The sequence below is a fragment of the Lissotriton vulgaris genome, chromosome 7, assembly GCF_964263255.1.
Source record: "Lissotriton vulgaris chromosome 7, aLisVul1.2, whole genome shotgun sequence".
In the NCBI taxonomy this organism is placed as follows: domain Eukaryota; kingdom Metazoa; phylum Chordata; class Amphibia; order Caudata; family Salamandridae; genus Lissotriton; species Lissotriton vulgaris.
This window is the reverse complement of record NC_141695.1, coordinates 39155451-39178456: the sequence shown is the minus strand read 5'-3', so window position 1 is coordinate 39178456 and position 23006 is coordinate 39155451. Positions and strand designations below refer to the sequence as shown.

Below are 23006 nucleotides of genomic sequence, written 5' to 3'. Positions count from 1 at the left end.
TTTGCAGGATTATGTTAAACGTCTCCCTTCCTACTGAAAGGACACCAGGGAACACCTGGCTTTGCAGTTGGGGCTGGACTGTCCCCATGAGGAACAGGATCAAGACTGATTTGCATATAGCTGGGTCTGAACTGGGTAGCGAAGTGAGCTAAAGCACGATGATAGATTCAACCCAGTTCTGTGACTGGGGGTGAGTGTCTGAAAAGTTTCAGCGTTCCGTCCATCATCCCCTTGTGTTTGCTTTGATCCCCTTATGGAAAGGGGCGACCATTCGGTCCCCCCGAACGTATGGTGGAGTACCACGATCCCCCCGGGAAGCCATCTTGAGCGGGAGGCGAGTCTCGGCTGGTATGCCCGAAGCGGCGTAGCCGGGGCGCGCCTTTTTCCCGCCCTGGAGTGGGCTGGCCTAGACACTGACGCGGCCGGCCACGCCCTCGGAGGCAGGCGGGGGCGGGCTTACGCCCGCCCTGAAGACGGATAAAAGGACCAGAAGCCAAGAAAGCATCCTCTTCTTCCTGTGCTCTGAAGCTGCACCTCCCCGCTGCACGTGAGCTCGAGACAGAACGAAGAGCCAATTTTGAGCGTTGTAATCTTTCTTTTGTCTTACAGATATCCCGTCGGAGAATGCCCAAGAAAGTCGGAAAGCGGGTCGGTACCGAGCAGATGCTCCGCATGCTCATGAAGGAGATAGCCGATCTGAAGAAAAAGGTGGAGGCTAAGGAAGGGGCGGGAGGAACGAAACGGCCTTTGCAGGGAGCAGTCCCCGGTGGAAAAAGCAAGAGGCCCAGAAGGGGAGCACTTGGGGGAGACACCCCGGTTCCCGATACCCCACGTGAGGAGCCAATCCCGGTGCCGAAAGAGGGGAATCCAATTCCTGTGGTGGTCACCCCCGTGAACAGGGAGGATATGCCCCCCGAGTTAGCGGCACAATTGGCAGCGTGGTTGGGAAAAGATAGCGAGGGCACCACGGCTGACGACGCCCGGGCAGTAATGAGGCAACTGCGGGAATCTAGGGAGGCTGCGAAGGCAACATCTTCTGTTCCCCCACAGGTTCCGGCGGCTGGAAGTACAGCAGGCCCAAGTTCTGCGACAAGCACGGGGTCTACTTCAGGTAAGCGGCCATTGCCGATTGCGGGGGAGGGGTCTGTACCTTCTCGAAGAGAGAAGATTGCCCAGCATGTCCCGCTAGAAATTAAGGAATTGATTTGGGCGGATAAGTAATTAAACATGTTTTCATTGCTTACCGACCATTACGAGATAGAGCATGTGAAGAGCCAAAAGGAGCTCATGCACCCGAGTGTTTGGCGCGCAAAAATGGCCGCCTTTAAGGTTGACGACAACATTGGTACTTGGGGCAGAGCGTGGGGCATATTTACCTCCATCATGGGCGAGCGCAGGCCCGAGTTGCTGACCGAGTTACCCATTTATCAGTCGCGTATTATGGAGTATTCTGTGGCATATGGGGGCAATCAGTGGTTCTGCTATGACAATCTTTTTAGAAAAGCTAAGGAACACAACCCTTTGTTGACTTGGGATTGTTACGACTCTGTGTCATGGCAAAAAATGGAGAGTACAGGAATGTTGAAGGTACCATTGGTGGGAAGTAACGGAGGAGAATCTTCCCGCCAAAACTCTGGGACGCCCTTTCGGATGGGTGCAGGTAATGAGTACCACTCGAAACCGAGTGGCAACACAGGGAAAAGGGGGATCTGTTGGAATTTTAACAGAGGGAAATGTACGAGGCCCCAGGGGTCATGCAAATTCAGACATGAGTGTGGGGGGTGTGGGCAGCCATCCCATCCTGAGTCCTTGTGCAGAGCCAAAACGGGTGATAACGGTGGTAAGGGAGGCGCCAAACAGGTCTGATATAGTCCGAGGGGCGCCTTTACCTACCCCGATCGATACCATGGCAATGATTCCTTGGCTCAACGAATACCCGGATCATGCTTCCGCTGGGGTGTTGCGAAACGGGTTCTCATATGGTTTCCGCATCCCAGTGGGGGATTTTCAGGGTGTAGCAAACTGTAAGAATCAACTGTCGGTCTTGCAGCACGCGGCGGTGGTACAGGTAAAGATTGGAAAGGAGGTGACTCGAGGTCGTGTTGCCGGTCCATTCGATTTGCCACCGGTTGTTAACTTTGTTTGTTCCCCTCTAGGGGTGGTCCCCAAGAAGGACCCGGGTGAATTTCGGCTGATACATAACTTGTCAGCCCCACGTGGTCTTTCCGTGAATGATGCGATAGACCCGGAAGTGTGTTCAGTGCGGTATGCATCTTTCGATGAGGCCGTAGCCATGTTGAATCGCCTGGGGCCCGGGGCGCTGATGGCGAAATCAGACATCGAGTCAGCGTTCCGGTTGCTCCCGGTACACCCAGACGATCAGCGTCTTCTTGGTTTCATGTTTCAGGGTCGCTATTACATGGATAGATGTATGCCAATGGGGTGCTCGATTTCATGTGCCTATTTCGAGAAGTTCAGTTGTTTTCTGCAGTGGGTATTCACAAGGAAGACAGGTTTTCAACATGTTATGCACTATCTCGATGACTTTCTGTTTTTGGGGGCAGCCGGGGAGCCTGAGTGTGGACAGGCTTTACAGGAATTTTGTGTCTTAATGAATCGATTTGGTGTGCCATTGGCGCCAGGTAAGACTGTGGGGCCCTCGACCTTGATCGAGTTTCTGGGGATCGAGCTCGACTCGGTAGAAGGTTGTTTTCGCTTACCAAAGGAAAAAGTGTTGAAATTCAGGTTATCCCTTGAGACATGTATTCGTGCAACAAAAGTAAACCTGCATCAATTGCAACAGGTGGTGGGTCAGTTGAATTTTGCTCTAAGAGTGATACCAATGGCGCGCCCCTTTTCCCGCTCGATTGCACAAGCCATGGTCGGCCTGAAGGAAGGACATCACCGCACGAGACTCTCGGCAGAGGTTCGCCAGGACATGCGCATTTGGTTGGCATTTCTGGCGGATTTCAATGGTCGAATTGTCTGGAACAAACCAGCGGTGTCCTCCGAGGAGCTGGGCCTTTGGACAGATTCGGCGGGGAGTATAGGTTTTGGTGCCATATTTGGTACACAATGGTCGGCTCAAAAATGGCCGTCATGGTGGCATGAGTACGGATTGACGAGTAACATTGCTTTTCTCAAACTTTTCCCGATTTTGGTGGCCCTGAAAACGTGGCCCGGGGGTTTCCGTGATCACTCTGTGGTGTTCTGGTCCGATAACATGACCGTGGTTGAGTGTATCAATAGTCAGGCAGCACGATGCAGATTGATTCTGAGACTGCTCAAGGAGATTGTGTTGTTATGCATGCAACTGAATGTACTGTTTAGGGCAAGACATGTGCCGGGGGTGATGAACCAAGCGGCTGATGCGCTTTCTCGTTTCCGTATGCAGGCCTTCTGGGGTTTTCTGCCCACAGCGGACCCGGTGGCGGCACCCTTTCCCGAAGCTCTTTGGTCTCTCGGTGCCCCGAACTACGAAACCTCGTGCGAGAGAGTTTAGCACCCAGGACGAGGAAGGCATATGAAGGGGCGTTCCGTTCCTATTGGGCCTTTTTGGGTACTGCTAGGGGAGAGTTTTGGGGTCAGGAAGAGTTTGTAGTACAATTTCTGCTCTCTTTACATCAGGCAGGCAAATCAGTAGCTACGGCCCAGAGGCACCGGGCCGCCATTTCCTTTATGGCAAAGGCTCATGGGATCCAGGACCCGACAGCGTCTTTCGTTGTGCAGAAAGCGCTACGTGGGTGGCAACGCCTTGAGGGTCGCAGAGTGGATGAGAGGCACCCGATAGGTCTGGATAGGTTGGCCCTGTTATCCTCCGTACTCCCTGCAACATGTTCATCCCAGTATGAAACTGTGTTATTCCGAGCCGCATTTGCGCTAGCATTCCACGGGGCTATGCGGGTAAGCGAACTAGTGGCGAAGAACAAGAGGGATACGATGGGGGGATTGTGCCAGGAGCACATTCAGGTCAGGGGGGAGACGATGACGGTCTCATTTGTTAGGTCCAAATCCGATCAAGGTGCAATCGGGGACTGTGTAATCATTCAGAGGATCCCCGGGTCTTCCATGTGCCCTGTGGTATGCATAGAGGAATATTTGACGCAGAGGGTTGCAGCATGGGGGGGGACCTTCTTGAGACACGCTGACGCCACCCCACTGACGAGGTTTCAGTTCCAGAGGGTGATTGCGATGTCGATTTCGGCCGCGGGCTTGAACCCCGGCGAGTTCGGGACCCATTCCTTTCGGATAGGGGCTGCTACTGAGGCTACAGCCAGGGGTCCGAGTGTGGAACAAGTAAAACGTGTGGGGCGTTGGTCCTCGAACTGTTATAAAAGGTATGTGCGGTTGCACATGTTGTGAAGCTGTAATGATATACTCACGCTTCTTGTTTCTGTTTGATTTTCAATTACGCAAGCTTACGAAGCGGGGCGGACTGTACAGTCGACCCGACTCCTGGGGATCAGCGGTCAGAAATCACCGTCTGCGAATAAGGTGGTGTGGGTCGTGGGCCACTCATATGTGAGGCGTGCCGCGGACGTATTCAAAGCAGGTGATATGATTCACGTGGCTGGGGAATACGGGTACAGGGTGTCCTTCTACGGAAAGGGCGGGCTCTGTATTGACCAGTTTCAATTCTTTTTTGAGGGTTTGTTAGAGCGGACAAGGTCACCGCCGTCTATAATCATAGTCCATCTTGGGGGTAACGATCTGGTGGCCACTGGTAGACGACTTCTTCTTGAGGCAATGCTTTCCACAGTAAGTTGGTTGGCAAGGAGAGTTCCAGGGTGCACAATTGCATGGTCCCATATGATCCCACGGAAAGTGTGGCGGGGGGCTATTTCGGTTACTGCATTAAATCATTCAGTAAGGAAGATAAATAACAAAGTGAGTAGATTGTTTCGTTCAAATACACTGCATTCTGTTTCGCATGGTTGTATCAAAGGGGACAGTATGTATTTGGGGGACGGTGTTCATTTGTCCCGGGTGGGGAACGAGTTACTCATAGGAGACTTCATAGCATGGTTAAGGAGTTTACAGCATGACCTTTAGGTAGGAGTGTTTTGTGGGGGGTCCGGATAGCCGGTCAACTATCCGGCCTGTGGCGGTAAGGTCATGATCGGTGAGCAGTAATTCGAAGATCCCTATGAGGGGGCGTCACCCATTATGGATGGGAGCGCTCGGGGGAGGTGGCCAATTGGCCCCTCAACGGGGAGGCGGTCCTGTCTAAGGAGAGGCCGCCGGAAGGAAAGGAAAGGTGGTCAAGGCCCCTTCCTGGATAGGAGGGGCTACGGCCCCTCCTGGGGAATTTCCCGGGGCCAGGACATCTGCGACGGCAGATGGGTAAGTTGTGTGGGGTGCAGGAGGGGGTTTACGCTACCTTTTAGACACCTCACACGAGTCCTCGAACGACCGTTAAATGGCGTCGAGTTTATTGGGGCCCCCGTCAAGTACAAAGGGAAATTGGTAGATGCACTTGAGGTACGCCTCTGTGCGGTCGCTCCTCTCACAAGTGAAGGGGGTATTTCTGGTTTAGGGATCTGACACCGGTTACGACCTTGCCGTTGGCCCTTAACGTTAGGATGTACAATTTCAAGTCAAATGTTTTGTAGGATGTTAGTTCGGCTAGGAGAACCTTTGTATTAGAGATTTGTTAAGGTTAGCCACACATCGTAATGTGGAAATGAAATTGTACATAATATGAAACTGTTATTTTAATGTTTTATTTTTGTTTCATATTTTAATAAATACGGCCGGGAAGGGTAACTCCCTTCCCGCCTTCCAAAAGTTCAAGAACTGTTTCCGGTTTCCCAATTCTTGGGGATGATTGTGTTGAGAGGGGGTGGCGGGTATCTCAGCCATATGGAAAGGGGCGACCATTCGGTCCCCCCGAACGTATGGTGGAGTACCACGATCCCCCCGGGAAGCCATCTTGGGCGGGAGGCGAGTCTCGGCTGGTATGCCCGAAGCGGCGTAGCCGGGGCGCGCCTTTTTCCCGCCCTGGAGTGGGCTGGCCTAGACACCGACGCGGCCGGCCACGCCCTCGGAGGCAGGCGGGGGCGGGCTTACGCCCGCCCTGAAGACGGATAAAAGGAGCGGAAGCCAAGAAAGCATCCTCTTGTTCCTGTGCTCTGAAGCTGCACCTCCCCGCTGCACGTGAGCTCGAGACGGAACGAAGAGCCAATTTTGACCCACCCACCAGCCCCTGAGGACAGCGATTCGTTGTGAATACAGTTGACGTAGGATCTTTTTTGTTTTCTCTGTTTTCTTACAGGTTGTGATGATTGTCGTGAAATTTCTTAAAATGCAATAAAGATTGGTTATTTTCAGTATGTTTTGCAAATAAAGTAATTTGGATTGATCAGTATTTACGCTTGGTAATAAGTGATGTTTGCTTTGTAATCTTAGTAACTTAGGTAGAACTGTCGTATTTATTTTGGTCGGGCGGTAAGGTCATGATCGGTGAGCAGTAATTCGAAGATCCCTATGAGGGGGCGTCACCCATTACGGATGGGAGCGCTCGGGGGAGGTGGCCAATTGGCCCCTCAACGGGGAGGCGGTCCTGTCTAAGGAGAGGCCGCCGGAAGGAAAGGAAAGGTGGTCAAGGCCCCTTCCTGGATAGGAGGGGCTACGGCCCCTCCTGGGGAATTTCCCGGGGCCAGGACATCTGTGACGGCAGATGGGTAAGTTGTGTGGGGTGCGGGAGGGGGTTTACGCTACCTTTTAGACACCTCACACGAGTCCTCGAACGACCGTTAAATGGCGTCGAGTTTATTGGGGCCCCCGTCAAGTACAAAGGGAAATTGGTAGATGCACTTGAGGTACGCCTCTGTGCGGTCGCTCCTCTCACAAGTGAAGGGGGTATTTCTGGTTTAGGGATCTGACACCGCTTACGACCTTGCCGTTGGCCCTTAACGTTAGGATGTACAATTTCAAGTCAAATGTTTTGTAGGATGTTAGTTCGGCTAGGAGAACCTTTGTATTAGAGATTTGTTAAGGTTAGCCAAACATCGTAATGTGGAAATGAAATTGTACATAATATGAAACTGTTATTTTAATGTTTTATTTTTGTTTCATATTTTAATAAATACGGCCGGGAAGGGTAACTCATTTCCCGCCTTCCAAAAGTTCAAGAACTGTTTCCGCTTTCCCAATTCTTGGGGATGATTGTGTTGAGAGGGGGTGGCGGGTATCTCAGCCATATTATGCCCAGACACGTTTTGCCTGTAACAAGTAGGCAGTATGTATCTCACAAAAGTGCCTAAAAAGAAAAGAACATATCTGACATTTTTTTTTTAAATGAATGTGTCCTTTTGGAACAAAATTGGTGCTCACGTAAAGCGATCTGATACCTTCAGGTCAAGTTTGCGCTATATAAAACTATGGGATTTCTTTTTTTTAAATCACTGATATTACTAATTCAGGACGCTGTAGCTCATAATGCTGTGATTGATTGATTACCAGGAAACTACAGCCTTCTGAAGTACTGGGAGCATTCACTGCAATATTACCACATCAGGAATCCAGACTTGTCACTTGTAATGAAGGCCTTAGAGTCCTTATGGACTCATCTCTCTTGTGAGCCAACTAATGCTGTTGTGATTTGCACAAATTATTGCATAACAGTAATTCAAAGAATCATCTCAAAACTTTACTGGTGGTACTGAGAATCTTGAAATATTTACTTGAGCTATTGCTTACTCTAAAATGTATCATCAAAATGCTCTAGTTATTGAAACATAATACATTTTCCAAAATTATGTGCATAAGCAATTATCAATTGATCAATGAGAGTACTTATTTCTCCCACTCCCAGTAAACTGTATTAATTACTTGCGCTGACACAAAGCTAATTTTAAATCAAGGTACTTTTAGAGTACCATATTGGCATCTTTCAACTTACCTCAAGAAGAGGTGTAGAATTTAATTTAGGACTTTGTGATCCAATTGTTAAAGCCTCTCAGTGGTTTCAAGATTGAATCGGTCATGAAGGGAGAAGGGCAATCTTGTATGCTTTATCCACCAACCTCTAGAACTTAGTCCCTGAAACACAAAACCTCATTTTACTTTCAGAAAATATTATGGGTAACATTTAGAGATTGATAAAGGCGGAGATTGACCAAATATCAGCAGATGTCCTGCCCTCCAATCATGTGATTCACTTGCCTCTTTCATGGGTGAGAGTATTGTCAAGTGACCACCAGTGGTGCCTCCATTCCTCTTAGATGAGTCAATCAATGGATTCCACCATTTATGGATCTGAAGGTCAGCCTCTTGAAGGTCATGGAGGTATTTTTTACCAATACATATTTTCTCTGCCTGGATCCACCATCACAGCCAAAGAGAGTACAAATCCCTCCAACACAGTGGTGGAAAAATCACAACCTATTGTTTTCTTTTCAAAAACAAATCCCACATTTTGTAGAAAGGAATGCTGAGAGGATCCCATCAGCTTAGTTGCATTCTAGGCATTATTCTGTAACGAAAGTGCATCCACTTCACCAGGAATCTAATTTTCTATAAACGAATCCCTGCCATTTCAATGAGGATCTCTGAGTCCAGTCGGTGGTCATCTGCTTGGGGGGGGGGGGGGGGCGATGGGACATTTTCTGACTGGGCAGATGAGGAGGGCCATTTTTCAGGATCTAAATGACGCTTCAAGTTTTTTAAATTCAGATCATCTCACATTATTACTTTTTGTCAGTGTTCTCATGAACCAGGTTCATAACCTATGTGATTGCTCTGAATACGAATCTTCACATATTTTCATGCTAGGTCATTGTTTTACTTTGCAAGACCCCAAACAAATTAACATTGATGTAATTTTCTCATAATGTTCTCACTTTGTTTCCTGTCAGCCATTTTTCCTTCCACCAGACGTTGGAATTCCTCTAGGGACGCCACTTGATCCATATTATGTCAGGATAGAAGTCCATTTCAGTAACTTTGATGCAATACCAGGTAAGTTATATGCTGCTGTTTTGTATTTATCCACTTGCAGAAATATTTTCTCCCACATCTACCAACAGTTAGGCTCCTTTGGCCCACCTCTGTGATTGAAAGAATATATTAAGGTTAAAAACAGACCTACGATGTGAACAGGGATTAATATTCAAGAGAAGAGAGGAAGTAATGAAAAACAGTTATGAAAAATAGTGCAAATACAGGGGTTGAAAAGTAATTAAGAATGTTCAAAGGCACATCTTTGTTGAAGATCAGGCATGGTAGGATATACCTAGTCTGGAAACAACCTTTACATCGCAGATTTTACAGAGCAATACATTCACAACACGGTTGTTACCAAGACTGCGTTGTTACAACTCAGTGCCATTACAACGCAAGTCATTGCAACGACTTGCGCTAGATGGCACTCTAGACTAAGGAATAGTATGATTTACTATTCCAGCACCTTCCCTACTGTTGCACACACTGGAGTTGGAATAGTAAATAATACTATTCCTAAGTCCAGCATCTAGCAAAGGTTGTTGTAACGATTGCATTGTAATTGCACTGCGTTGTATCAATGTGGTGGTTGTAATAACTGTGTTGTTAATGTATCGTGGTGTAAAATCTGCCTTTTAAAGTGCTAAATTCTCAAAGGGCTGACACTAGCTTAGAACAAAGAGAAAATATGTGAATATTTTGTTGATTTGCACCATGCAGATGTTTCCATAAACTAATGGACCATGATGGCCCTTTGAATCTACAAATTTAGGGTCAAACTGTTGAAACATTGATGACTTTGCCTGTTCTTGCATCAGGAAATTGCAAGAGTACACATTTACATCTCACAAACAATTAAGTGAATAACCAGTAGGGATTAATGTTTCTTTGCATAGATTGTTTCACAATTGCTAAGGGTATTGGGTCAGCCCGATAAATATAATAACTTTCTTTAGAGCATCATCTAAAAGCACTTTGATTGGCCACACTTCCCTCATTCCATACCACATCTTCTGCCCTTTCAGGACTGGTTTCCAACAGCGGGATCCTGATATACTACACTCCGGAGCTCAGGAAACATGATGCTGGGATTGTTCAGTATGGCGTGTTTACATTTCCTATTCACTTTATTCCACCTGGAGCTGAGGCGTATAAATCCTATGGTTTATGTCACACCGACGCATTTCATGAGGTATGGTGCAGTCCATGATACTGAAGTAATGTGTGTATTTATTATTTTTTTCCCCATGCTGCTCTCAGAAAAAAAATACTATACTATACCAGAGAGAAGGAAAATTAGAAAAATGCAAGGGGAGAAAAGGGTGGTTCAAATCAGGAGGGGAGAAAGGAGGGCCATAGGAGGGAGAGTTATACTAAACAAAAAATAAACCCAGGAAAGGAGGAATGGTGGCTAGAATGCTAGATTCAACATCAGCCAATCCGTGACGCTCGCTCTGCAACTACAGACGGAGACTCACCATATAAAAATTGGTCTTTGCCCATTCAAATATGTGCCACTCCAGCTCAAAGTTCTAGGTGACTTTTCCGTTATAGGAAAACACTAACAAACTGTGGCCTTTTTTTCCACATGCTATTTAAGTATTTTTTTTTAAAAAGCTAATAAGTAGTGTGTGTCTGTTTTCTATGTCTATCAGCCAATCCCGATATCCACACCTCCTTCACTTGTCTTTGCTGCATCAGGGGCGGCTCTAGGCTCATGGCGGACCTGGGCAGGGAGCGTAGGTAGGGGGCCCTGGAAGAGGGGGTCCGGGCGGAGCGGAGCGCGGAGGCCAGGGAAGAGGGGGGGTCAGGGTGTTTGGAAGTAGAACAGAGCCGGAGGCAGACAAATCCTTGCCAGGGTCGCCAAGCAAATATGTATCCATCCTCAGAGGATTATTATATTAAGGATATATATTGGCGTGGTGGCCCCTCAGGTTTGGTGGCCCTGTGCAGGTGCACAGCTTGCACATTCCTAAGGCTGCCCCTGGCTGCATCACTGGTGGGTTACTTTAGAGAACTGCACGCTTAATTTTCAAGTTAATATATGGTAAGATGTATTGTTTGTTTGATTAATGGAGAAAAAATGCTATCTTTTACTCACCGTTTCGTGAGAGGGTGATATTGTGATCCACTTCTTTGCATTTCCTGCCTCTGTTCCCAGCTGCGGTTGGAAGGAGAATCTAGTGCTGGGAGGGCTGAGTCAAGGAGCCGGTGAGAATGGCGGCTCAGCTTAGTTTCAAGTATCGGACACCTGGGAGTGAGCTGCCTTAGCCTAGGAGAGAGTTCGCTGGCAGTGGGTGCACTACAGACCACTTCATACCAGTGTGAGAGCGTGGCTATGTCAATCATCCATCAGAGCTGAGCCCTTCCTGGAAACACCAAGCCCATGCTGATGACCCAGGAAAGCTGCAGGTTACCTCTAGATACTGCCAGTGACGGAGAGTAATAGGACTCGATCACTTGACAGGCCCAGAGATGCATGGACCTGTAGAACCCGCTTACCTACCTGCTGCAAGTTTCCTCCCCCAACGCCAATAGGGTAAGCAACCCATTCGTGCCAGGGGCCTCCTTGCCCCTAGAGCAGTCGGTCTTCTTCTGCAATATAACGGGGACTGCATCAGGACTGTATGAGGGTGCCATCACCCTGACTACCTTGTGGCCACCTCTCTGTTGAGGAACAAAACCCCCACCCCCAATACATTTGTGGCAACTGCCATACATCCTTGCACCCTGGTATTGACCCCATCTGCTTGCTTCCTACAGTGCTTTTAACTACAGAAAAACCTGGGGGTCTATAATCACATGAGAGTTAATAGTGCTCTAAGGACTATACTCATCAATTCTGTCAGTAAAGTGCTAGAATGGATAGTAAAACAGTCCGTTTACAAAGTTCACAAACCAACGCAAATGACCGCCAGCAAAGGTAGGTGAGACCCAAGGTCCAGAGATAGATTACCATCAAAATTCTTAATAGTGATCTAATGTTATAACCTGGCCATCCACAGTACAGGGCTGGTTCGTCTCTAGATCATTTGAGACTAATTTCAGTGCCGTCTGGTAGGACTGGGGCCAGACCCACAATGACATGTTGACCATGCATGGGATGACTAAATGGAATAAGGTGCAGTGCAAAGAGTGAAGGTGTAAGAAAGTGAAATTACAAAGGAATAGAGGAATTACAGTAAGGAAACTGAATTTGAAAAGAACAGCAGATACTATGGCTCTAGGTACTCAGGGTCAAGTAATGATTCAGGGAGCGATTCAGACACCGCTGGTCCTTCCTTCCATTCAGTCAGAGGACAAGGTCGTCCAATGCGTTTCCAACAGCAAAGAGGCCAACAACACCAACAACTTTGGTGGCCACCCATGCCATGGGGTCACCCAGGGTCCTTCAATATCCCTTGCAACCTCCGGCTGGACCCTTCCCAGGCTATCAAAACTTCAATAGCCCCCCTTTTTTTACTGTTTGGTCAACGCCGTTCAAGAGGCAAAAGAAGAAACAACACACAAACCCAGGTACAATGGGAGGATCAAACTGGACCACACAAAGGGACACGGAGTCAAACGAGGGGGACCCCTCGACCTTGACAGGCTGTGATCAGCCCAGTCTAGTAATCAACCTCAGTAGTAAGATCCTTTCCACTTTGGAAGAGGCAGTCTTTAATAAAGGCTTGGAGTATGTAATTACAGACAAAGGAGATCCTTTTAAACTTCAGGTGGAATTGCCCAATTTTTTCCGCAAACTGCATCTGCATTACTTCTTTAGAGACACAAAGAAGTCATGGACAAGGAAACAAAGGATAAAAATACCGGACTTAGGACTAACTCCAATTTTCTGCCCCCTATACATTCTGTACCGCCCCAAGTAGCCACCTTTGAAAGGGCTGTGAAGGAGGAAGTGCAGAAATTATGGCAAACACCAACTAGAGCTTTCAAGAATTTATCTAATAATGAAGAACGAGCACTACAGTTCTTGGCACAAGACCCCTTATCACTATAAAGCCAGCAGACAAAGGGGGCTCTATAGTAGTCCAGGACACGTCAGTATACCGTACAGAATGTCTTCGACAACTAAGTGATAGGAATTCTTACGCTCCACTTGGAGTGGACCCCACTGATAGACTCAAACATTAGGTCAAGATCCTAGTTGAGGAAGCTCTTAATGAAGGCTGGATTACAACACATGAGGCACAGTTCTTACAAACAGATAATCCAACTATGCCTTACTTTTACACATTGCCGAAAGTCCACAAGACACAAAGACCACCACTAGGGCGACCAATAATATCAGGTCAGGGGTCTCTTCTTGAGCCTCTATCGGCATTTATGGACTTTTTTCTGAGGCCTTTGGTGCAGACAATGCCCACTTATCTTAAGGACACTAAGGATATATTACGGGCAATTCCAGATATCGAATTCAACGCAGAGACAGATTTCCTAGTCTCGCTAGACGTAGAGTCACTCTACACCTCCAACACCCAAGATGAGACTCTGGATACCATCATGCTGATTCTGGAAGGGGCGAACCTAGAATCAATAACACCTGTATATTTCATTATGGCCCTAGCTAAGATCGCCATGAAAGAGAATTTCTTCAAATTTGAGAACACCATATACCTGCAGATCTCAGGAACAAGCATAGGGAGCATTTTTGCTCCCAGCTTGGCGAACCTGTACGTCCATGCATTTGAGCATGAGTGCGTCCTGACCCCTAACAATACCTTCAGGGCACACATCCACTGGTGGAAACGCTATATAGATGATATCCTCGTCATTTGGCGAGGCGGCCAACAATCTATTATGGCGTTCCACCAGTGGCTAAACACTCAGAATCACTTTCTGAGGTTCACAGTGGAAAGCAGCAAAGAAAAAATCTCTTTTCTAGACCTGTCCATTTTTGCAACCACTACTGGTCTTGAAACTGAGCTTTATAAGAAACCATTGGCCAGAAACTCTCTGCTCTTATATGAGAGTCAACATCCCAAGTCTTTAAGGGATAATTTTCCCTATGAGCAATTTCTACGAGTACGCCGAAATTGCTCAACATCTACCACCTTTCAGAAACATGCCGAAGGGCTATCTTATCAACTCCAGGCACGACATTATCCCAAAAAACTGATTACTGGCTCATGGAAACGGGCGGCCAATAATCATCGGGACGCACTGTTAGAAGTCGGTACAGACAAACTATCTCTAGACCGACTAACATTGGTAACAACTTACAACACCAAATCAAATCAGTTTCAACAGATTGTGAGGCATAATTGGAAAATCCGAAATTTTGGTAATGAGAAAATAGAACCTACTCTATTTTCCTTCAAAAGGTCCACCAATCTACGAGATCGGTTGATACATACTCGGCCCAGAGAAGCTCCCAAAAGACCTACTGGGACCCTCTGGAATACTGCAGTGGTCACTGGACATCACCCGTGCGGTAATTGCACAGTTTGTCCTCAAACAACTAAAGTCACCCAAATTGAGATAGGTACAGATCGTCCTTGGACCTTGAAAAACTTCACAAATTGCAACAGTTCGCATGTAATTTATTTACTGACATGTCCCTGTCATGAACAATATGTAGGGATGACCACCAGAAAAGTGCGTACTAGGATGCAAGAGCATAAAAGTGCTTTTCGTTGCAAAAAAAGTGTCTCCAAACTTACAAAACATTTCATTGAGCACAATCACAATGAGACTGATTTCACCTGGACAGTCTTGGGAAAGCCTTTTATACCTTCACACATTGGGGACATATCAAGATATCTATTCATTAAAGAACAAAAATGGATATTTAAATTATCACAGATTCTCGGGGTCTAAACGACGACATTCCCTGGACTATGCTTTGATCCAGTACCTTAAGGACCCTGTGGATATGTCACATTATACAATTCTGTAGAAATCATGATACACCAATGCGACATCTCTGAAGCTCTTATAACATGCAACAGCATTGATCTACAGAAAGGCGTTCATGATTACATACACCATGCGAATAATCACATAATCAGATACTAACCAAGATCTTAACCTTCTCATGCAGCCTCATTACTTCATGTAGAAGATTTGTGTCATTTCACCTCACAGTAGTTTATTCACTATCTAGCTATATGTATCTACATATCCATAAGGTTAGAATATTTTAGATTGCCCTTCTGATCTCTACATATCGTACGTGTATCACTGACTGTATAATCAACTTTAGAGAAAGTCTACAAAATGTTGAGTACATCCATACTACATTATTCACACATTAGACCAAGCTATCGGCCCCTGACACAATGAGATAATAAACATCTTAAATACCCATTTGATTCATAATGAAATTGAACCACGTCTCATTGGACTGCAATTTCCATCATTGTGTAGTCCTACTATAGATATCGCGTTAACACGTTACTGACACACAGTGGCGAGGTTACGCGCAATATAAATGAACTGACGATGTATCCATAACTAAAAGAACATATGGGTATTTGTCGTTAATCTAGTCTTTAAATTGGGACTATGATGCCCATAGGTGTTTTTCTGGGAAATACATAACTCTGATATGCCACAAACTACATTTCCCACATTAGTGTAGTTCGAACAAGATCTCGCGAGAAGACGCGATGTAAACACTCATGAAGCGGGTTTACATACTGCGTTGGCTCGTTCACACTATTTCTTGTCAGTAATCTAGTCTATGCAATTGGGACTATGATGCCCATAGGTGCTTTTTCTGGTAAATATTTGATTCTGACATGCTACGAACTACAATTCCCAGATTCATGTAGCTCGAGCAAGTTCGCGCGAGAAGACGCGATGTACACAATCATGAAGCGGGTTTACATACCGCGTCGGCTCGTTCACACTACTTCCTTCTACCCTTAAGCTACCTCCCCACTCACATGGTGACAAAAACGAGCGCTTATAGGGTAACTTGGCAATCTCAACTTTACAAATAAACGGACACTCCTCTAGGGCGTCACGTCCCCCAACCTCAGAATCAGTTCAGGGCAACGACAGAGAGGTGAGTCTGACCACAAGTTCGTGCTGACTAAACATTTGCTTGATGATATGGGCACTTGTTTCCACAGTAATCTTCAGACGTTTTTTCAAGTATATAGTCTAAGGGCTCATGGGTGAGCAGGGAAGGGTAAAGGATGGAGAGAATTTTTCTCTCAGTTAAGATGTTCGTATGGGACTCCTTTAGGATAGAAAAGTACAGTTCCTTTTCTGGGTCTGATTTTGGGTTTCCCCTTCTTTTTCTTATTCTCAGAGCGTGGCCTCCCTTACTCTGAGCTTGGTCCAGGTGAGGTGAGGTATTCTCCCCTGTCAAGAAGGGTGAGTAAGGAACCATTGCAGTCCGTCCTACGTTGATATACACTGTTGAATTTCCAATGCAATTATACCACTGTGCATTTGTGTTTTAGGTGATTGATACACCAGCTGACATGGAGGACTAAGAATATATATCCTTTATATTGTCACTGTTTTTCGTTTCATTGTTATTTAGAGTGCACTTTTCACTAGCAGTAGCAAAAGTATTTAAGAACAGAGGCCCAGAAGAAAGCCTAGGGAGTGAATCCTCGATCTGGCAGAAACATGTTGGCCCCCTAAGCAGTCATTTGTTTATGCTGCTATCTTGCACTGTTCTGGTTTTTAATAGAAAGAGGCTTACATAGATTAAAGTTTCCTTACTGTAATTCCTCTATTCCTTTTTAATTTCACTTTCTTACACCTTCACTCTTTGCATTGCACTTTATTCCATTTAGTGATCCCACGCATGGTCAACATGTGATTGTGGGTCTGACCCCAGTCCTACCAGACGGCACTGGAATTAGTCTCAAATGATCTAGAGACGATCCAGCCCTGTACTGTGGATGGCCAGATGATAAAATTAGATCACTAACAAGAATTTTGATGGTAATCCATCTCTGGACCTTGGCTCTCACCTACCTTTGCTGGCGGTCATTTGCGTTGGTTTGTGAACTTTGTAAACGGGCTGTTTTACTATCCATTCTAGTACTTTACTGACAGAATTGATGAGTATAGTCCTTAGAGCACTATAAACTCTCTTGTGATTCTAGACCCCAGGTTTTTCTGTAGTTAAATGTTGTACAAGGGGATGTGAACCTGGGCTCATCTTTAAACTCCCTTAGACCCTCCAACCCCCGACTGTGTTTTCACTTCCAACAGTGTTCCCAATAAAGATCAGACATGGCAGGGACATTTTCCAAGCAGAACTTCTTTCTTTGTGGACTGTGATGCCCGGTGCCACTATTATCCCTCCTGGTTGTGGGCCCACTTCTCCAACAAAAAATGCTGCATCTCCCACTGTTCTACTTTCTGCAGGATTGTTGAACTGTTCCCTCCAACTCCCTCCATACATACTATGCCATTCAATGGCAAAATCCAAGCATGCTCACCAACTCTCACTCCCGGAAGCTATGGCAAACAGCAACCAGCAAAAGCAACAACCTCTGAAGTGCCTCCAGTCCCAGATATTCTGGAGATGTCCCTTGCTGCGCTCATGAAAGAACTAGTGGACATAGTATCCATTGCTCTGATAAATAAGCAGTTAATGTGACTAATCAGGAACTGCAATCCCTATAAGGCAACATCAATAAATTCTAGATCCTACTTGCCCCAACAAAGGGTGGATCACAGATGTGGAATCATGACTGGACACACCTGTAAAGAATTAACTGCAGTGATGGGACTCGTTAACTCAAAAGTGATGCCAGCTTGACAGACCATGGACAGAGAAAACTTCTCACCCTAGGGACAAATTAGGGTTAGCCCATAAACTCTGATAACGACCAACTTTCCTACAAAAACAGGCAATGGTTGCTCTGTAATGTAGAATTGTTTTCTCTCCGTTTCTTTTTCTCCCCCTCACGGCACCGAGAACTGTTAATTGGGGCTGTTGGGTGAAGAGTTGTATTTTAGGTGTGGGGGAGGGAGGTATGTCACAGGAATGTTGCTATATGCTTACTCACATGTCCCGAAGGCTCTGTCTTGCTACTAGTCCAGGTACTGTTGGGGATAACACACACATACACATACAGACAGGACCCCGGGTCAGATCACCCTCTTGATATTGCATGTAACCCCCTAGATTTGTCTTCCTATTCCTCAGACAGAGGACTTTATCCCAGCATGCAACAGCAGGCCTCCTATCCTTCCGGGTAACTGCACTCATTCATATACCCTATTGACCCTAAGTCTAACGGATCCCCAATCACGGGTCCGAGACCTATCACCCCCCTGGTGTTGGTTTCCTAGCGTCAATCCTGTGACTTTCTTGGCTTATACGTTGTCCTCCAAACCTGACGTATGATCACTTACTTACCCATTTTCATCCTAGTGCCTACCCACCGATCTGGCTCCCCTGGACCACCCCGATGTTTCTAGTGCTCATTGACTCCTCCTTCAGCGACTTGATATCGAGAAATTGTGCACCAATACCACCCCATGATGCAGTAGCCCCCAAGGAGGCTTTTGAAAGTAGTCTCCCTCGTTGTCAATTGCCTGATGTAATATGTCTGGCAGAAGAAAATCCTTACCAACCTGAGCCAGAGTAAAAACCACTATTGACCTCTTCCAGGAGACTCATCTTTTTTTCTATGGAAAGCAAAAGGCTCCAGATAGACTGGGTTGAATACGTCACACAACTTGTATCCTGCCTCCCCGGTGGGAGGGGCAGAATAGGGTTGACCACTCCACTAGAAAACACTATTCTTATTCACAAACACCTCCCGTCTGTACTGCACCACATGGACTCAGAAGGCCAATTTTCACAAAACTCTTGCTAAAGGGGACATACATAATTGTGGGTTCTATCTACTCCCTTTTTGATGCTAAGACCACCTTTCTCTCCTAAATCATCAGATCACTTACTGCTGTGCTTTTTCACCACCCAGCTTGTCTTTGGGGGTAGCTGGAATGTTTTGGCTGATCGGATGAACCAGGCATACGCCATACCTGCGACAGAAGTGCATTAATCGACCTGGACCATGATCCTTCTCTACAAGAGCTATGGAGAAATCTCCAGGATCGGGACTACACATTCACCTCTTTCCCTCATGGCACCTAAACTACAATTGACTACTGCCTCTGCACCGCTCCCTTCACCCAGCAATTGACCAATGCGACCATAACCCCCTACGTTATTCCAGACCTCAGCCTCATGGAATTACATCATAGACACCGCCATCCATATTAAAATGCAGGTGGAGATGTGCCTTTCCATGGTGGCGTTGCCGCCATGGTAAGGCATGCAGTTTCTGCATGTGGGGGCCTGTTTTGGGCCCCCGGAGTGTTGGGGAGGTGGGGGGTGAACATGGGGGTACCTATGCTACCCTCCTACATTGGCATGGACAAAGTGGCAGGCACCGTGCATTACCTGTCACCTAGTGCATGCCAATGCACAAGTTGCATCCAGAGCATTGTGGCAGGCTGTGCTGTGAGCGCCGCCTGCCACAATGTTGTGGATGGGGTATGCCACCGCCACCGTGGCGCTTGAATCCTAATTGTCGATGTGGGACCGCCGCACCACTGGCGGCCGGTCCCACCACCACTATTGTGGCGTGCAAACTTAAGTCCGCCCGCCATCCTAATAGACCCCTATGTGTGGGTGGAAAAGGTAGGCCCCCTATGGGCCTACCAACCATGCCAACTAGACTCTGCCCATCCACCTCTGCCCTTTGGGGTTATGACAGACACCTCTTAACCCTCACAACAGGCATAGTAGCAAGACTTTAGAAATACTATTAGAACAGATTATGCTGCTGTGGCTCTGCCACCTTAAGATGCAGAGACCTACTTTTTTCGGACCCTCAATGAGTCAAAACTGACCCCAGCACGGTCTGCACAGTTAGAAGAGCAGATGACTGCAGAGGAGGTTGCCTCAGCTATTGACCCTATGCCACTCAGGAAGGCTCCGGGTTCGGACGGCCTCCTGGCAGAATTTTCAATGGATACCAAGTATCAGGTATCCTGGTACTCATCTCAGTAAACAAGGAGGCCTGAATAAATGGCACCTGTCCCCTTATTCCCTCAGAACCAAAATGTCAGTGATCCCAAACATTAGGAAAGACACCACTTTGAATCCTCAAATTACAGAAGACTATTGTTCATAAATGCAGCTGTTAAAATATTTGCTACAATTTTACCAACACATCTGCACAGCTGAATAAAATGATTACCACCCTAATACATTCTCATAGGTGAGCTTGTACCCGGCCATTCCTCCACTAATCACATGTGCACTCCCTCCCACATACAGGTGAGGAAAAGATGTGGATGAAAATGTGCTCCTCTCCCTGGACGCCGAAAAGGCCTTTGACCATGTTCATTGGTGTAACCTTTAACGGATCATGGCGGGGATGGGTATAGGCCACAATGTCTCACCCTTACCAAAGGAATGCACAGGACCCCACCGAATCAGTCACCTGCAGAGGTTTTTCCTCCCTGTACTTCTCTATATGCAGAGGCACATGAGAGGGGTGCCCTCTATCTCAGTCATCTTTCTTACTACACTAGGGACCCTTCACTATCCTATCCACCGCCAACATTAAAGGCATAATGACATTGGCAGAGGAGAGCAAGGCCTTTTATTACACGTGATATCTTTCTGATTCTCTTCCACCACTCTGAATTGGCCACCTCCCTGATATCCCAACTGGAATCCTTTCACCGATTTGCTGGATACAGAATACATTTGTCCTAATGTGAGGCACTACCCCTGACACCAACTACCATGAGAGTCTCTTTTGATGCTCTGCCTACAAAAATCACTGACATACCTTGGGATATACATAAATCAGGGACTGCATGACATGATCTCCAACAATTTTCAACTGATGACAGACAACATGGGACACAATTTCCACAGGTGGTTCTGCCTGAATCTGTCCCTGTGGGGACTGGTTTACATCATAAAGATGAATGGAACGCCAAACTCAACTAGACTTTCGGAATAATATCCATTTCTACACCTCCATCCACCCTCTGGGGCATCGCACTACCAATCTCCTAGTTCATTTGGGGGCCACACGAACTGAGGCTGAAGAGAGCCAAGTTGCACTTATCCCCAGAGAAGGGCAGACAATGCTGACCACGCCTGGAGGGCTACTAGCTGGCATAACAAGTGGCCCATTTGGTTTATATCCAATGCCCACATTCAGGGTGACACCCACTAGGGTTTTATTGAAATGCCACATCTTACAGACGCCTGTTGACCTTGCCATGAAAAATACCTCATGATCTCGTATTACTGCTCTCTCCAACCCCATCATCCATGCCTTACAATATACATGGCAAGGAGCCCACAGATTGGTGAATGTCTCTGGATGGATTAATTCCAAAGAGCCGCTGTGGCATAAGGCAGACATGGCAATAGGTGGGGGAGGAAATCAGCTGGGCTCTTTGGATAGTGCATGGAATTCATCATATCAGCTGCCTGATTTCCAAAGGCTTCATAAAAGCATTCACAGACCTGAGATGAAAATTTGACATTTCCCTCTCCTAGATGTGTTGGTACACTTAACTGTCCCACACTCGGTCCACTATCCTGGGGAGAGCACATATTGACCTGCATAGTTCTCCCGTTACTCAATACCTACATATTTGGAAAACTGTTTGGTAGGGTTATTGCAGGATTATATATCACACTAGTTCACAAATATTTTTCCCTTTGCCACATCTGGAACACCATGCACCTATTCCTGGAGGAAGATTGAGACACATTCTTGGCTGGACTATAGCAAGAGGTTGCAGGAGGGTTGACTAAAGTACAGATATTTCAAAATTCTCCACTGCTGCCATTGGTTGGCATCAAAACTGTGCAGAGCCTAACTCATAAAGATTCATTTTGCTGGAGATGCGGAGAGCGGGACTGTGACATAGTTGATGTGTTATGGGTATGAATCATGCTATGAGACTTTTGGAAACTGATCTGGGACCACTTGCAGGGAAAGCAACAGGCTCCAGATAGACTAGACTGCAAGTGGACACATTGTTGTCTTCCCTTATGGTCCTATTACATGATACTATGGACCTGCCCTCCATGATGCAATTGTTAATAAAGGGCTCTCCAAAAGCCCTACCTATGGCCAGCATGGCGACCTTGCATCTCCAGAAGATGAGCCACATCGCCTCATTCCAATCCTGACTGGAAAGTATGTCTGACAGGGCGCATTTTGAGAGCGTAATTTACAAATCAACTAACAAGCTGTAGACTTTTGAAGATGTCTGGGACCAAATCCTCGAGGACTGATGGTAGCAATAAACATTCGACCTCAGAGGTATATGCCACCTTCTGTCATGCCCTTGCTACTTGAATCATCAGGGTTGGGCAGCAGCGGATCTCTGAATTTGCAGCAAAGAGGTTTAATGGCATAATTTGGGCAGTTTCACCGTAGGCTGGTCTTCCCCAAACCTTTTACCTTACTCCTCCCTTTTTTGCTGAATTCCATTTTTTTGCCTTAGGACTCTGCACACTTTATTATTGCTAACCCTTGCTTGTGCCTTCTCCTCCCTCAAACATAGTAATATCGGCGAATACCCAATTAGCAGCTTTAATTTATTTGTAATTCCTTAGTAAAATTGTACTTCATGTACCCTTGGCATGTAAATTGAATGCTACTAGTGGGACTGCAGTGCTTGTTCTTTGGAACTGCTGCTCTATGAAGTCTCCCCAATGCAGGACCTCGCAACGCAGCCCAAATCTCATTGGAACCACCACTGCACGATGCATCCCCAATGCAGGACCTCACAACGCAGCATAAATCTCATTGGAACCACCACTGCACGATGCATCCCCAATGCAGGACCTCGCAACGCAGCCCAAATCTCATTGGAACCACCACTGCACGATGCATCCCCAATGCAGGACCTCGCAACGCAGCCCAAATCTCATTGGAACCACCACTGCACGATGCATACCCAATGCAGGACCTCGCAACGCAGCCCAATCTCATTGGAATCACCACTGCACGATGCATCCCCAATGCAGGACCTCACAACGCAGCATAAATCTCATTGGAACCACCACTGCACGATGCATCCCCAATGCA

General features: G+C 46.7%; 1 protein-coding gene across 1 annotated transcript in view; it reads left to right on the top strand.

Moving 5' to 3' along the window:
- The window catches only part of LOC147700643 (putative DBH-like monooxygenase protein 2), a 136285-nt gene that overhangs the window by 89813 nt on the left and 23466 nt on the right, over positions 1–23006 (top strand). The window contains exons 5-6 of the mRNA XM_086929156.1: positions 8859–8961; positions 9969–10135. Of these exons, the coding sequence (XP_086785282.1) occupies positions 8859–8961; positions 9969–10135 (270 nt within the window). The remainder of the gene's footprint in view (positions 1–8858; positions 8962–9968; positions 10136–23006) is intronic.